Genomic DNA, 15000 nt, shown 5'->3' on the forward strand with positions numbered 1-15000 from the left:
GCACAGAGTGGGGACTACGGAGAGAGACTATATGGAGTCTGCCAAAAAGATTTTTTTTTTTTTTTAACATCTTGATACAACAGCTTAAATGACAAATATAGACACATGCAGAACAAGAGGTTTTAACATTGCAAAGGGGAGGCAAGGAGTTATGATACCTCACACGTGTTCAAGAGAGTCAAACCTACAAGCCACACACCTGAGAGAGTGGCCACTCAAGAAAGCCTAATGCACGGATTTTGGTCCAGATGTAAACTGCAAAGCACCCACATCTAACAAGTAAAGTAGGAGTAAATACTGAATTCTATATATTTTGGTTGAGTGCTATCATGTTAAGAATGCAGTGTCCCTAATTGCAATAAATTATTAAACTTCCAAAGGTAAGACTTCTGGTGTGAAAAATCAAGGTAAATTTGCCTCGGGTAGGGAAATGCCCCAGGGGAAGGGGTCTTGCCCCCCAGTAGGGAGATACTCCCTGGAAAGGAAGCTGGGGCTCGCTACTGGTAGGGAGTTAAGAAGGTTGGTGTGCCTCCCCCCACCCCCTTTCAGACCATTATTCCCCACAGGTCCCCCCAAATTAAAGGGGGTAAGAGGGAAATAACACAAAAAATAGGTGCAGCTGTTGTGTTTAGTGCCTTTGATTTCTGTGTAATGTAAAATTTGAATTTTTTTTAGTTTGCTCATCTGCTGGACATAGTGGGATAATGGTTGGCATCAATCCTAACAAAGAGTAGGACTAAGAATATATTTTGAAGAAAGGAAACCTTAAACTTCTCACCCAATTTCAGAGGCATCCCCAGCCATCACTAGCCCTCCTTCGGACCACAAGAGCTTTTTCCACACCCCCTCCGAGCCAACCGCCAAGGAGAGAAGACGTCACAAAAGGGAAGGGGCCAATCACATGGAAGTCCCTCCTGCTCACTGGTGTCGTGGGGTCTGGACTCCTAGGGTTCATGCTTTATATCAGGAGAGAGAAAGAGTTGGGTAGGTTTGGGCTATTAAGTTTATACGCTTATGATAAGAACTCAATTTGAGACTTTGGTTTCCCTTTTGAGTATTTATTCATCATGTTTCTGTTTCTTGTTACTTTTGCTTTCCTTTTCTTTTTCATTCCTCATGTATCATTTGCTATTCAGCTATTTTTTTGTTATTTTGATAAATTTCTTCCTCTACCATAGCTGTTCTAACTAGTCTTCTCCACATAGTTCTGTTTTCATTTTCATGTCACTCATGATCCTATCCTTCCATCTCATTTTAGGTCTTCCTCTTTTCCTTCTTCCCTGTACTTCCATCTCCATAAGCTCTTTTTCCGATATAGTCAGTATCCCTCATCATTAAATGATCAAACCACCATAACCTTCTCTTTTTTATGTGTCTTCTTAGTAAGCTTTAGTTAGACATTCACTGTTCCTCTTTATCATTTCATTCCCCATCCTTTCTATCCTTGTGACGTCACACATTAACCTCAATTAACCCAGTGCCAACGGGTAAAAATGTTTGGCAAGTGGACGTAATAACAGGATTGTTGGCGCGCATCGGCAGTTTCCCCTGTTTGCGCCCGGCTCGAACAGTAGCTTGCGAGCGACATTTGACACCTAAAAGCTTTTATTTTGCTATAATTTATGAAAATATTATAATTTTGAAGGGTTACCTTCATTATAGATGCCATTGCCTAAAATCTTTACCATGTAAATGAAGCTGCCCCTATCGGAGAAAAACAAACTCCGTCCGATGAGCCAGTGTCGCGAGAATGGGCATGATACAATGCCATCCGTGTTTCGGTCCACAACAGCCATGGCATGCACGTACATACCACCCGTCAGCTAGGAGTTAATGTGTGACATCACACATTTACTTCTGTTTTCCTCTTGTGGAGCATTTCTGCTCCATACAGTATTGCCAGCCTAATGACAGTTTTTTGTACCTTACTCTTCAATTTCATATTCATTCTGCTGTCAAGTAGCACTCCTGATGTTATCTTCCAGTTGTTCGATCCACATCATATGATTAACATCCATTCTGCCATCTTCTGTCACATGCAAGCCCAGATACATAGAGGACTTCTCTCCTAAGCATTTCTTGACCTGATTTTATGTCTCCTATTCTATCGTTTTTCTTGAACCATAAATATTTGATGTTTGTCCTATTAACGCCTTGGATCTAGGTGATTTGCTGCCCGTACATTACCCAAAATTGCGGCAATAGGCTTACTTGAGTGGCCATTCTAACAAGTGTGTGACTTGAAGGGCGGGCGCACACGAACGCTCATTTGCTGTGTCAAGACTCCTTGCCCCTACCTTTGCAGTTATTGTCTCTTCTGCATTTTTTTTATTATTACTTTTTTTTTCAATTTATTTTATTTATTTATTTATTTATTTATATATATATATATATTTTTTTTGCCATTTTCCAATTTTTTTGTTTGTCATTTCAAATACTTTATCTAGATAGTAGTAGACTCTATTTCTTGCACAGACTCCATATCTCTCTAGGTAGTCCATAACTTACTGCAATAATTATAACAATAAGTAAACTTTTGTTATTTGTATAATTAAATTTTTTATTGTAATCAATTTTCTGTAATACAACCTGTACTGCCAGTCACAGTTGCCAGGAATAGGATCTTGAGCTTGGAAATTAGTGTCCTCCTGGAGTTGGCACTTTTTTTGTTATGGCCGATACAGATGGTACATTCCACACTCATTTACTGATGGGATTGATGCAAGAGACCCTAACTAATTGCCCAACGAGTCTAATCACCATCCAAGATTTTGTTCCCTTTTGGTGAGTCATTCCTGTCAGCCCAGCCTTCAACTCAAGTTCTGAAATTCTCCCCTTGGACGTCAACCAGATTTTTGTGTGACAGCATGTTCGCATAGCTTGGCACTCATCGAATTTTTTTTTTCATATGATGGTCTCGTCAGTCCATGAACTTACAGTGCTCTTTGCCACTGCACCAGCTTTCTTTGGAGAACATCTCTTGTCTCACTGATCAAAACAATGTCACGGTAAAGAGCATTTTCCAATGTCCATATTTGTTTTTGGATATGCTTTATCCAGATGGTAATGGACTGTTTCCCGTGCACAGACTCCATATCATCTTTCTGTGTAGTAAGAAAAAACATTTTGTCATTTGTGTCATTTTCTTTATTTTTTGTAAAATTTAATTTTCTGTAATGCAAACTGTGCTGCCGTTCACTCTACACTAGTTTATCTACAAGAATTATCCAAAAGCTCCTTCTAAACACTAACTGAGTCTAAGCACCCTCCAAGAGGTTTGTGCACTCATGGCAAGTTTCTTCTCATAACAGCAAGTTCGGGTCACCAAGACCAGACCCTTTTTTTCCCATAACAGCTTGGTCACATCACCTGCCCCTCAAGGTTACTTACAAGGTTCCATCCATCCTAATTGTGTATCATCTTCATCCATAGTATGTCTAATATGTGTAAAATCCTTAGATGCTTTCTATCTGGCCTTTGAAAAAGAAAAAGAAAAAATAATGATCTGTCATGGTTTATAAGTCATTGCAGATCTCATCTCTTGTTTTTGGTGTGGCTCATGCGACAGCTCTTGCTTCCTCAAGCCTTCTTGCTTGCCTGATTGAGGTGCTCATTTTTTCTTGTCTCATTCCCATCACATCTTAACTTTTCTGTAACTTCTGTGTTCCACCATCTTTATCATAAGATGTTTTTTGTGGCACCTCTTTTATTCATTATGTACTATGCATTTTTATCACATTATTGTTAGGATATTAATCAGTTCTTCATCTTAACAAAGGTGCAATACAAAGGGAAGATGTGTTTGAGAATACCTGATTATTTTTTTTCTGAACATATTTTCCCAGATCTGTGAAGCACTTTGAAGAAGAGAGTCAGGCCCCGTAATTCTATTACAATAATTACTATATGGAAATCAGTAGCACAGTCAAGTGAATTTCTAGGGGCTACAATAGCCTTACAATCTCCATCAGTGTGTGGTTAATTATTTATCTTAAAGAGTAGATAGATAAATACTAGAAATAGCATAAGACCAGTGTGTATTGAATGAACTTATGAATTTATAAAAGGAAAAGAGTGAAAGGAGGCTTAATTTTTCTCTTTTTTATTATTATCATTATTTAGAGGAGCATAAAAATTGTTATTATTTAAGTGGGTATTTTGTTAGGTGGTTAATTGGCCATATATGGAGTTACTAATCCTCCCTCAAATGGCACTATATTGTGGAAGTTTGTAGTTTCCTTACTATATTTAAGAATATAGAAACATTAGGAAGGCTAGCTACATTCTTCTCACTCTTAAGTTATTGTGCACAAGGAAATTGACGAGAAAATGTTTTCCCTTGAGAATTACCTTCAGCTTCACTATTCCCAGGTAGCTAATACTAGCATGGAAGTTTACATTTATTTTCTCTCTATCCTGATTTTAGCAACTGAAAATGGTCATCTCTTTTTGCAGCACAGGAACGTGAAAGGAAGAGAGCATTGGGGAAGGCCAGCATCGGAGGTCGCTTTGACTTGATAGATCACCATGGAACACCGAGGTCAAGTGACGATTTCTTAGGCCAGTGGTGCCTGCTGTACTTTGGCTTCACACACTGCCCTGATGTGTGTCCAGATGAACTTGAGAAAATGGCCAAGGTTGTGGATGAAGTTGGTAAGTTGGCTGAAGTATAGAATGATTGCTTTATTGGGATGCAAAGATGTTCGGTGATAAATAGTTTGCGTGACATTTTGAGTGAATTTGCACATTGCCTCAAGAGGAAAGACAAAGGATATAATCTGGAACCTTATCAATTTCTTCCAGATGCAATGAAGACAGTGCCAGACGTTCAGCCACTGTTTATCACTGTGGATCCCTTCAGAGATACGAAGGAACTGATCAAAGATTACTTGAAGGAATTCCACCCAAAGATGATAGGTTTCACAGGTTCTACGGAGAAGATCGCAGAAGCTTGCAGAGCATACCGTGTTTACTTTAGTGCAGGACCAAGAGATGATGATGATGATTATATTGTGAGTATGATACCAGTGCTGCAAAAATTTAAATTGTGATATTTTAATTTATCTTCATCTTAATTAAGTCCTAAAAGTTTTGACATATAAATATTATTATCTTTTGTAATTTGACTAGAGTATCAAATAACAAAGACATTAATAGATGGATTTGAATTTTAAAAAGATGTGGAAAAGTGATCAACTGATATTAATATATTCACAAACACTTTATTGAAATCTTTGCATTCCTGCTTAGTCTTTTGGACCTAAACTAAACTTTTCTTTACAACAGGTGGATCACACCATCATCATTTACCTCATAAATCCTGATGGAGAGTTTGTTGACTACTATGGTCAGAACAAAACAGCAGAGCAGGTGGTAGCTAGTGTGGTGTTCAACATGAAGAAGTTTGAGGAAATAAGCAAAAAGAAGAGCTTATTTGGGGGCCTTATTTAATATTTTGCAGAATTTATGGTGTGTTTTTGGCATTCCTACTTTTATGTATAGAGGAGAGTTTGGTATGAAGTTGCCAATGGTGTCACACTGTTCTAGAATTGTTATCCTTCAACGTTTTATAAATCATCAATTGTGTGTGGATAATTCATTGTATATATTCATTGATCATCAGTGCTTTGGTGATCCCTAAGGTCATTAGGGATTGATGTGAGTTTTGTAATAAATCAATGTTGAAAGTAGTTGATTTTATAGTCCCTTTAATATAATGAATGGTTGATAGTTTTAGTTCTCAAGCTGCTTCCCCATTTGTTTGAGGGAGCACCTTTCTTGCCTTGTCCTGGAATGAAAGAGGATCATTCCGCACTCCCTCTTTCTATTGTTCTGTTACTTAAATAACTAAGAACTTCATGATACAGCATTTATTTTGAATGGTCATTGTGAACTGGGAAGAAAAAGCAAAGCAAATACTGTATTCTGGATCTCCCTAGCACACTGAAGAGTAGGAAGTTATGTACTCAAGTGATTCTATCAGCACTGAGGCTAATTCAGGTATTCATAGGGGTAATTGGATTAGTTAGCGTAAAATTATTTGTTGTCTTTGCTTGATTTTTTTTCCAAATAGAGTCTTACTGTATTTCATTAAGTGAAAAGAAATTGTTACATAAATGACCATGTACATATTACTGAATAACTGTAACAGACAAAAATCTTGTTTCCACAATAACTAGCCATTATACATCAAAATACTTCCCATGATGCCAAGAAACAGGAGACATTAAAAGTTAGGATGGTGACTGCTGGGTTTCAGGGATACATATCACCATGATCATAATTCACCAAACTGAAGTTATAGTGTATTTTGTACAGATGTCTTAAAATGGTTTTAAACAATATTTAGAAAATGAACTGCCTACAACCATTTTAAAGCCTGTACTTGCCAGGTTGGACTAAAGAAATCGAATGGGAATTTTGGATTTTTTTTTATAATTTAGATAACTAGAACTTCGATTGCTGTTCTATAATGGAAGTAATGGAAGAGTAGCATAGGTTAGGTTTGAACTGGTTTGACAAGACAGACTATTCTAATGTTTGATGAAAATCTGGAAACATGATCCTCACAAGACGGTGAAGGAACTTATGGAATTTGTTGAATTAACCTAATAATTGTTTCAGTTTCTCAGTTCAGTTTCAAAATGACTGAAAATATTTTCCCCCAATTCTGCAATCAACTTTGGAGGTACAAGTACTGAAGGATAATTTTGCGCGATATCTCATTGTTGATTTATTGAACGTACAATAAAACAAGTAATTTGTTATTTTTTCCTATTCAGTTTAGTTTATTTAATGGGAACGTCATAAATGGTCATTATACAGGGTTGGTGAATGAGCAGACCGATGAAGTCTATATATTATCAGCAAAATATCTTTTCTTAGTTGATGTGACAAGGTCGACTAAATGATGCAGAATGGCTGGACTTTTGAACATTCAATTCTTATTATTCTCATACAGCGAGGCACTGAATACAGGCCATCCAAATAAAGATGAAGAAAAAAGAAGTCCTTGATAATTTTTTTATGTAAAGCTGAATAATATAACTAAGGTGATGTGAGCATTCCACAAATTATGTAATAACATACTGTGTATTTTTTCAACTATGCAGTGGTCTAAATTCAAGTCTGTATGAGCCATTCATGTTATTGTGTTCAGCTGAACCAGTATATATGCTCAAATCAGCAATCTGGTGATCCTTACGGTGCTCGGTTAATGCAGAAAAAAGAGGTTCCTGCATACAGTTCCAGAAGATTTTATTATATTTAAGCACATTTATTTGTTTTAACCGTTATATACGATGTGCATGCACAGGTATTTTATTGTTCAACTTTGAAATCCCTGCTGTAAATCTTGCATGTACGTGTCTCTGATGCCAATTATAATAAATGTTCACATAGAACAGATGAACTTACACAAAATATAAAGATGCAAATGGATGTAGATAAATGGAAGACTGCTCTAACTTCGTGGGAATTAAAATGCGGTTTTACGTCGCAATTTATCAGACGGTACAAAAGCGATACAGACTTCAGTCCAGATGATGACAGAAGGCGACGATATCTTCACCACTGTCACTCGTGGATCTGTTTTACCTGATGACGTTTATGTTTATAGTAATTAACCTTTTTGGCACTGATTGACATGCATGATAAATACGTGTGTGGACAACAAAGGAACTGGATCGGAGCGGAGACTACTTGGATGAGACCTTCACGCAGCCATTTTTGCACGGAGCTTCTCGAGGTCGACCTTGAAGGCGACGGGAGGGAGGCCCTTCGTGCCCAGACCCGAGACGGCGAAGGTTCCTCCGGAGGAAGGGTTGGCAGCCACCTCCTCCTTGGACATCTTCAAGGTTCCTGAAGTGACGTAGAGCGTGGAGTAGTCCGGTCCTCCCCAGCACACCGAGGTCACGTTCTTGGACGGAATAGCGACCTGCCTGATGACCTTGCCCGCCTTGGGGTCCACGCAGATCACCTGGAGACAAGGGGGGGGGGGGTGAGAAGACACTTGACGAGGAAAGCCTTTCAAACACGCAAAGCAAACTATCCGGTCATCTTACAAGATATTAATCCTGACTTAATCTAATTAAGTCGCGTTCTTCCTTAACATATGCTACAGGACTCCTCTGTGAATTTACTCTCATTCTTCGAGCGAATATTGTTTGCCATTCGAACATGACTTTTGAAACAAACACGAAATATCCATCTATGCATGGAAGGAAAAAAAAAACTGATTATCATAAGGAATTAGAGGATAATAACAAAATCAAAAGATGTAGACCCTCCCAGAATCGAAAGCGACACGCCCCACCTGGCCGCCTCCGAAGCAAGCGACCCACAAGTTGCCGTCCACGTCGATGGTCATTCCGTCCGGCACCTGGTCCTTGAGGCCGGCGCTCTCGTAGTCCAGCAGGACGCGTTGGTTACCTGGGAGGAAGGCACGGTGAATGGGCGTGAACGGGCGTGGGTGGAAGGGAAAGGATGGTTTGGTCTGCTGATTTTATGTACTTTTAATTGACCTGTTTGCTACCTTTTTACGATCGTTATCACAATTATTATCTTAGTCATAATTATAATCATACATATAACCATTATCTTTATTGGCGTTATTATCCTCCTTCTTATCAACAATATCGCCATTATCATTATCACCATCACTTGTAGTTTATCATTATCATCCCCCCCATTATTATCGCCATCCTCATAATCATCCCGAGTTGTTCAAAATCGTAACTCACTGATGGCACCGGCTTCGTCGTCGTAATCGAACACGTACACGGCCTTCGCGGGAGAGTCGATGTAGTAGAAAATTTTCTTGCTGTGACTCCAGGCCAGGCCGTTGGAGATCGACACCTGGGGGGGAGGGGGGGGGGCGTCTCAGTGCTCTGGCGCTCTCATTCGTGTGCGTGTGAGTGCGTTGAAGTGTTAGTTCGTGTTGAGGTGTGAGTGTCGAAGTGCTGGTGAGTTGAGTGAGTGTTGAAGTGTTAGTTCGTGTATAGGTGTGAGTGTTGAAGTGTTAATGAGTGTGCAGATGTGTTAGTTTGTATTGAGGTGTGTGTAGAAGTGATGGTGAGTTAAGTGCGTGTGCTGAAGTGTTTGTGAGTGAGTGTGTTGGTATTATTGAGTTGAGTGAGTGAGTGAGAGCGTAGTTATCCTACCGATACCTTAAATTACATGCACTGATACTAACACTCCTCACCGTAATTTCAAGAAAAAGACAGTTACCATGATCCCTGGTAACATCACAACACAAAACCCCATAACGAAAAGATAAAACAGGAAAAAATATCAAATCTCAAAACCACTAATACTAATTCCAAAATATGACAATAAAAATAAGGAAAATATATAAATAAATAAGGAAAATATATAACTAACCTTCTTCACCCAATCAGTAAAGACGAGATCGTGGTCCAACTTAAAGAGAGAAGATTTATTGAATTCCGCCAGTTCTCCTTGTTCATCCAAGGGACCCATTGTGCCTGAGGAAGGGAAGGGAGGTTGAGTATAAAGCGATTCGTCCACGCAGGAGAGAGAAATGAAGGAGAGGGAGGGAGGAAGGGAGAGAAAATGAGAGAAATGAGGATATTGTAATTAGTGTATATTTATAGGATATTACAGAAGGGGTTCACATTGAATGAATAAGTAAATAACGTTTAAAATCACTACAGTCATAAATAAGAGAGTTTCACATCTTCAAATAACTAATACGATCCGTATATAATGATAAACCACGTACTTTCTCAAATACACAAAACAAGACACAACAGACGCAACCTGAACCTCGAAAACACACCACCAAAACGAATCCAGACAAGACCTAAGCTTCCGGCCCACTTACCAGCCCAGAGTCGTCCTTGAGGGTCGCACTTGGCGTCGTTGAAGTGGTCGTCGGTGGTCGTCTGGATGACCTTCGTGGTCGCCGTGTGCTGGTCGGGGTCAGAGGTCGACCAGCGCACCACCGACAGGTTCTTCCCGAGGGCGACGAGGTAGAGGTCCGGCTCGCCCGCGATCGGGAGGACGGCGCTCACCACCTCCGCCGCGCCGCCGTCGTCTGGGGGAGGGGGGAGGGTTGAATTGGCGTGTGATGGAGCACTGGTCCAAACGCAGGTAAAGGTACTAATATGAATACACGGTCGCACGCACCCCTAACCCCCCTACACACACACACACACGCGCAAGCATCCCCACCTCACACGCACGCACGCACGCTCACCCATGTATTTCAAGCGCTTCCAACTCCATTGCCGCCAAAGCGTGCAATGACTAAAGAGGGAGAGAGGGAGAGGGAGAGGGAGAGGGAGAGGGAGAGGGAGGGAGAGAGAGATTGAGGGGGAGAGAGATTGAGGGAGAGAGAGATTGAGGGAGAGAGATTGAAGGAGAGAGAAATTGAAGGAGAGAGAAAGAGAGAAAGAGAGAAAGAGAGAAAGAGAGAGAGGGAGAGAGAGAGAGAGGGAGAGAGAGAGAGGGAGAGAGAGAGAGGGAGAGAGAGAGAGAGGGAGAGAGAGAGAGGGAGAGAGAGAGAGGGAGAGAGAGAGAGAGAGAGAGAGAGAGAGAGAGAGAGAGAGAGAGAGAGAGAGAGAGAGAGAGAGAGAGAGAGAGAGAGAGAGAGAGAGAGAGAAAGAAATCAATGACGTGATGCCCTAGCGCGATGCCCTGCCTGGAGTGATACCCTACCTTGCGCGATGCTGAGCATGAACCCTTACCTAGAAGGATGCCCTACAAACCGCAATGCCCTAGCTACCCTGATGCCCTACAAAGCGCAATGCCCTAGCTACCCTGATGCCCTACAAAGTGCAATGCCCTGGCCCGATGCTCTACCCAGCGCTATACCCTTCCTAGCGTGATACCCTACAAAGCGCAATGCCTTAACGTGATGCCCTTCCTAGCCCTGTTACACTGCAAAGAACGATGCCCCAACGCGATGCTCTACCCACCGTGAGGCCCTGTCTAGCCTGATGCCTTACAGAAAACGATGCCCTAACGTGACGCCTACCTAACATAATGCCCTGATGTCCTACCAGGCGCGATGCCCTAACGCAAAACTCTACCTAGCGCGATACTCTACTAGATGATGCCCTACCGAGCGCGGTGCCATGCCTAGCCTGATGCCCTGCCGAACGTGAGGCCTTGCCCACAGCGATGCCCTACCTAGCGCGGTGTTCTCCCTAGCATGAAGCCCTACCTAGTGTGATACCCCACCTCGCGCGATGCCCTACCTAGCCTGATACCGTGCAAAGCGCGATGTTCTCTCTGGAGCGATACCCTACCTTGCGTGATACCCTACCTAGGGTGATGCCCAAAAGCGCGGCACGCTACCTGGCCTGATACCCTCCCACACGCGATGCCGTACCTAGCCTGATACTCCCCCTCCAAACGCGATGCCCTACCTAGCCTGATACCCTCCTAAACGCGATGCCCTACCTAGCCTGATACCCTCCCAAACGCGATGCCCTACCTAGCCTGATACCCTCCCAAACGCGATGCCCTACCTAGCCTGATACCCTCCCAAACGCGATGCCCTACCTAGCCTGATACCCTCCCAAACGCGATGCCCTACCTAGCCTGATACCCTCCCAAACGCGATGCCCTACCTAGCCTGATACCCTCCCACACGCGATGCCCTACCTAGCCTGATACCCTCCCAAACGCGATGCCCTACCTAGCCTGATACCCTCCCAAACGCGATGCCCTACCTAGCCTGATACCCCCATCCCAAACGCGATGCCCTACCTAGCCTGATACCCTCCCAAACGCGATGCCCTACCTAGCCTGATACCCTCCCAAACGCGATGCCCTACCTAGCCTGATACCCTCCCAAACGCGATGCCCTACCTAGCCTGATACCCTCCTAAACGCGATGCCCTATCTAGCCTGATACCCTCCCAAACGCGATGCCCTACCTAGCCTGATACCCTCCCACACGCGATGCCCTACCTAGCCTGATACCCTCCCAAACGCGATGCCCTACCTAGCCTGATACCCTCCCAAACGCGATGCCCTACCTAGCCTGATACCCCCCCAAACGCGATGCCCTACCTAGCCTGATACCCTCCCACACGCGATGCCCTACCTAGCCTGATACCCTCCCACACGCGATGCCCTACCTAGCCTGATACCCTCCCACACGCGATGCCCTACCTAGCCTGATACCCTCCCACACGCGATGCCCTACCTAGCCTGATACCCTCCCAAACGCGATGCCCTACCTACCCTGATACCCTCCCAAACGCGATGCCCTACCTAGCCTGATACCCTCCCAAACGCGATGCCCTACCTAGCCTGATACCCTCCCAAACGCGATGCCCTACCTAGCCTGATACCCTCCCAAACGCGATGCCCTACCTAGCCTGATACCCTCCCAAACGCGATGCCCTACCTAGCCTGATACCCCCATCCCAAACGCGATGCCCTACCTAGCCTGATACCCTCCCACACGCGATGCCCTACCTACCCTGATACCCCTCCCAACGCGATGCCCTACCTAGCCTGATACCCCCCCCTCCCAAACGCGATGCCCTACCAGCCTGATACCCTCCCAGACGCGATGCCCTACCTAGCCTGATACCCTCCCAAACGCGATGCCCTACCTAGCCTGATACCCTGATGCCTACCCTCCCACACGCGATGCCCTACCTAGCCTGATACCCTCCCAACGCGATGCCCTACCCTAGCCTGATACCCCCAAACGCGATGCCCTACCTAGCCTGATGCCCTATGACAACCCCCCAACGCGATGCCCTACCTAGCCTGATACCTCCACACGCGATGCCCTACCCTAGCCTCCTCCCAGAACGCGATGCCCTACCTAGCCTGATACCCTCCCAAACGCGATGCCCTACTCACGCGATGCCCTACCTAGCCTGATACCCTGATGCCTAGCCTGATATCCCAAACGCGATGCCCTACCTAGCCTGATACACTCCCCTCACGCGATGCCCTACCTAGCATGATACCCCCCCAAACGCGATGCCCTACCTAGCCTGATACCCCTCCCAAACGCGATGCCCTACCTAGCCTGATAACCCCCCCCAAACGCGATGCCCTACCTAGCCTGATACCCCCCCCCTAAACGCGATGCCCTACCTAGCCTGATACCCTCCCACACGCGATGCCCTACCTAGCCTGATACCCTCCCACACGCGATGCCCTACCTAGCCTGATACCCCCCCCCTACACGCGATGCCCTACCCAACCTGAAACCCTCCCAAACCTGAAGCCCTACCTAGCCTGACAATCCCCCCAAACGCGATGCCCTACCTAGCCTGACACCCTCCCAAACGCGATGCCCTACCTAGCCTGATACCCCTCCCAAACGCGATGCCCTACCTAGCCTGATACCCCCAAACGCGATGCCCTACCTAGCCTGATACCCCCCTCCCAAACGCGATGCCCTACCTAGCCTGATACCCTCCCAGACGCGATGCCCTACCTAGCCTGATACCCTCCCAAACGCGATGCCCTACCTAGACTGATACCCCCATCCCAAACGCGATGCCCTATCTAGCCTGATACCCTCCCAAACGCGATGCCCTACCTAGCCTGATACCCCCATCCCAAACGCGATGCCCTACCTAGCCTGATACCCCCATCCCAAACGCGATGCCCTACCTAGCCTGATACCCTCCCAAACGCGATGCCCTACCTAGCCTGATACCCTCCCACACGCGATGCCCTACCTAGCCTGATACCCTCCCACACGCGATGCCCTACCTAGCCTGATACCCTCCCACACGCGATGCCCTACCTAGCCTGATACCCCCATCCCAAACGCGATGCCCTACCTAGCCTGATACCCTCCCAAACGCGATGCCCTACCTAGCCTGACACCCTCCCAAACGCGATGCCCTACCTAGCCTGATACCCTCATCCCAAACGCGATGCCCTACCTAGCCTGACACCCTCCCAAACGCGATGCCCTACCTAGCCTGACACCCTCCCAAACGCGATGCCCTACCTAGCCTGATACCCCCCCCCCCCCCAAACGCGATGCCCTACCTAGCCTGATACCCTCCAAACGCGATGCCCTACCTAGCCTGATACTCTCCAAAACGCGATGCCCTACCTAGCCTGATACACCCCCCAACGCGATGCCCTACCTAGCCTGATACCCCCTCCCAAACGCGATGCCCTACCTAGCCTGATACCCTCCCAAACGCGATGCCCTACCTAGCCTGATACCCCCCCAACGCGATGCCCTACCTAGCCTGATACCCCCAAACGCGATGCCCTACCTAGCCTGATACCCCCAAACGCGATGCCCTACCTAGCATGATACCCCCAAACGCGATGCCCTACCTAGCCTGATACCCTCCCACACGCGATGCCCTACCTAACCTGATACCCCCCAAACGCGATGCCCTACATGGCCTGATACCCCCCCCCAAACGCGATGCCCTACCTAGCCTGATACCCTCCCAGACGCGATGCCCTACCTAGCCTGATACCCCCTCCCAAACGCGATGCCCTACCTAGCCTGATACCCCCCCCAACGCGATGCCCTACCTAGCCTGATACCCCCAAACGCGATGCCCTACCTAGCCTGATACCCTCCCACACGCGATGCCCTACCTAACCTGATACCCCCCAAACGCGATGCCCTACCTAGCCTGATACCCCCAAACGCGATGCCCTACATGGCCTGATACCCCTCCCCCCAAACGCGATGCCCTACCTAGCCTGATACCCTCCCAGACGCGATGCCCTACCTAGCCTGATACCCCCCTCCCAAACGCGATGCCCTACCTAGCCTGATACCCCCCCCCCAACGCGATGCCCTACCTAGCCTGATACCCCCAAACGCGATGCCCTACCCTAGCCTGATACCCCCCAAACGCGATGCCCTACCTAGCCTGATACCCCCAAACGCGATGCCCTACCTAGCCTGATACACCTCCCAAACGCGATGCCCTACCTAGCCTGATACCCTCCCACACGCGATGCCCTACCTAACCTGATACCCCCCAAACGCGATGCCCTACCTAGCCTGATACCCTC

The 15000-nt window shown here is 45.8% G+C and overlaps 2 protein-coding genes across 3 annotated transcripts in view; one reads left to right on the forward strand and one right to left on the reverse strand.

The window, feature by feature from the left end:
* Positions 1-5687, forward strand: part of Scox (Synthesis of cytochrome c oxidase) — an 8092-nt gene extending 2405 nt beyond the window's left edge. Inside the window, exons 2-5 of the mRNA XM_027368082.2 lie at positions 789-984; positions 4456-4653; positions 4804-5012; positions 5287-5687. Coding sequence (XP_027223883.2) covers positions 789-984; positions 4456-4653; positions 4804-5012; positions 5287-5451 — 768 coding nt within the window. The 3' untranslated portion in view covers positions 5452-5687. The remainder of the gene's footprint in view (positions 1-788; positions 985-4455; positions 4654-4803; positions 5013-5286) is intronic.
* Positions 5688-7240: 1553 nt separating this feature from the next.
* The window catches only part of LOC113816049 (regucalcin), an 11418-nt gene continuing 3658 nt past the window's right edge, over positions 7241-15000 (reverse strand). For both annotated transcript variants that reach the window (XM_070142149.1, XM_070142148.1), the window contains exons 3-7: positions 9845-10057; positions 9382-9485; positions 8742-8856; positions 8315-8430; positions 7241-7978 (exon numbers count right to left, since the gene is read on the reverse strand). In XM_070142149.1, the coding sequence (XP_069998250.1) occupies positions 7715-7978; positions 8315-8430; positions 8742-8856; positions 9382-9485; positions 9845-10057 (812 nt within the window). In that variant the 3' untranslated portion in view covers positions 7241-7714. The remainder of the gene's footprint in view (positions 7979-8314; positions 8431-8741; positions 8857-9381; positions 9486-9844; positions 10058-15000) is intronic.

This window comes from Penaeus vannamei, chromosome 29 (assembly GCF_042767895.1).
Source record: "Penaeus vannamei isolate JL-2024 chromosome 29, ASM4276789v1, whole genome shotgun sequence".
Taxonomy (NCBI): Eukaryota; Metazoa; Arthropoda; class Malacostraca; order Decapoda; family Penaeidae; genus Penaeus; species Penaeus vannamei.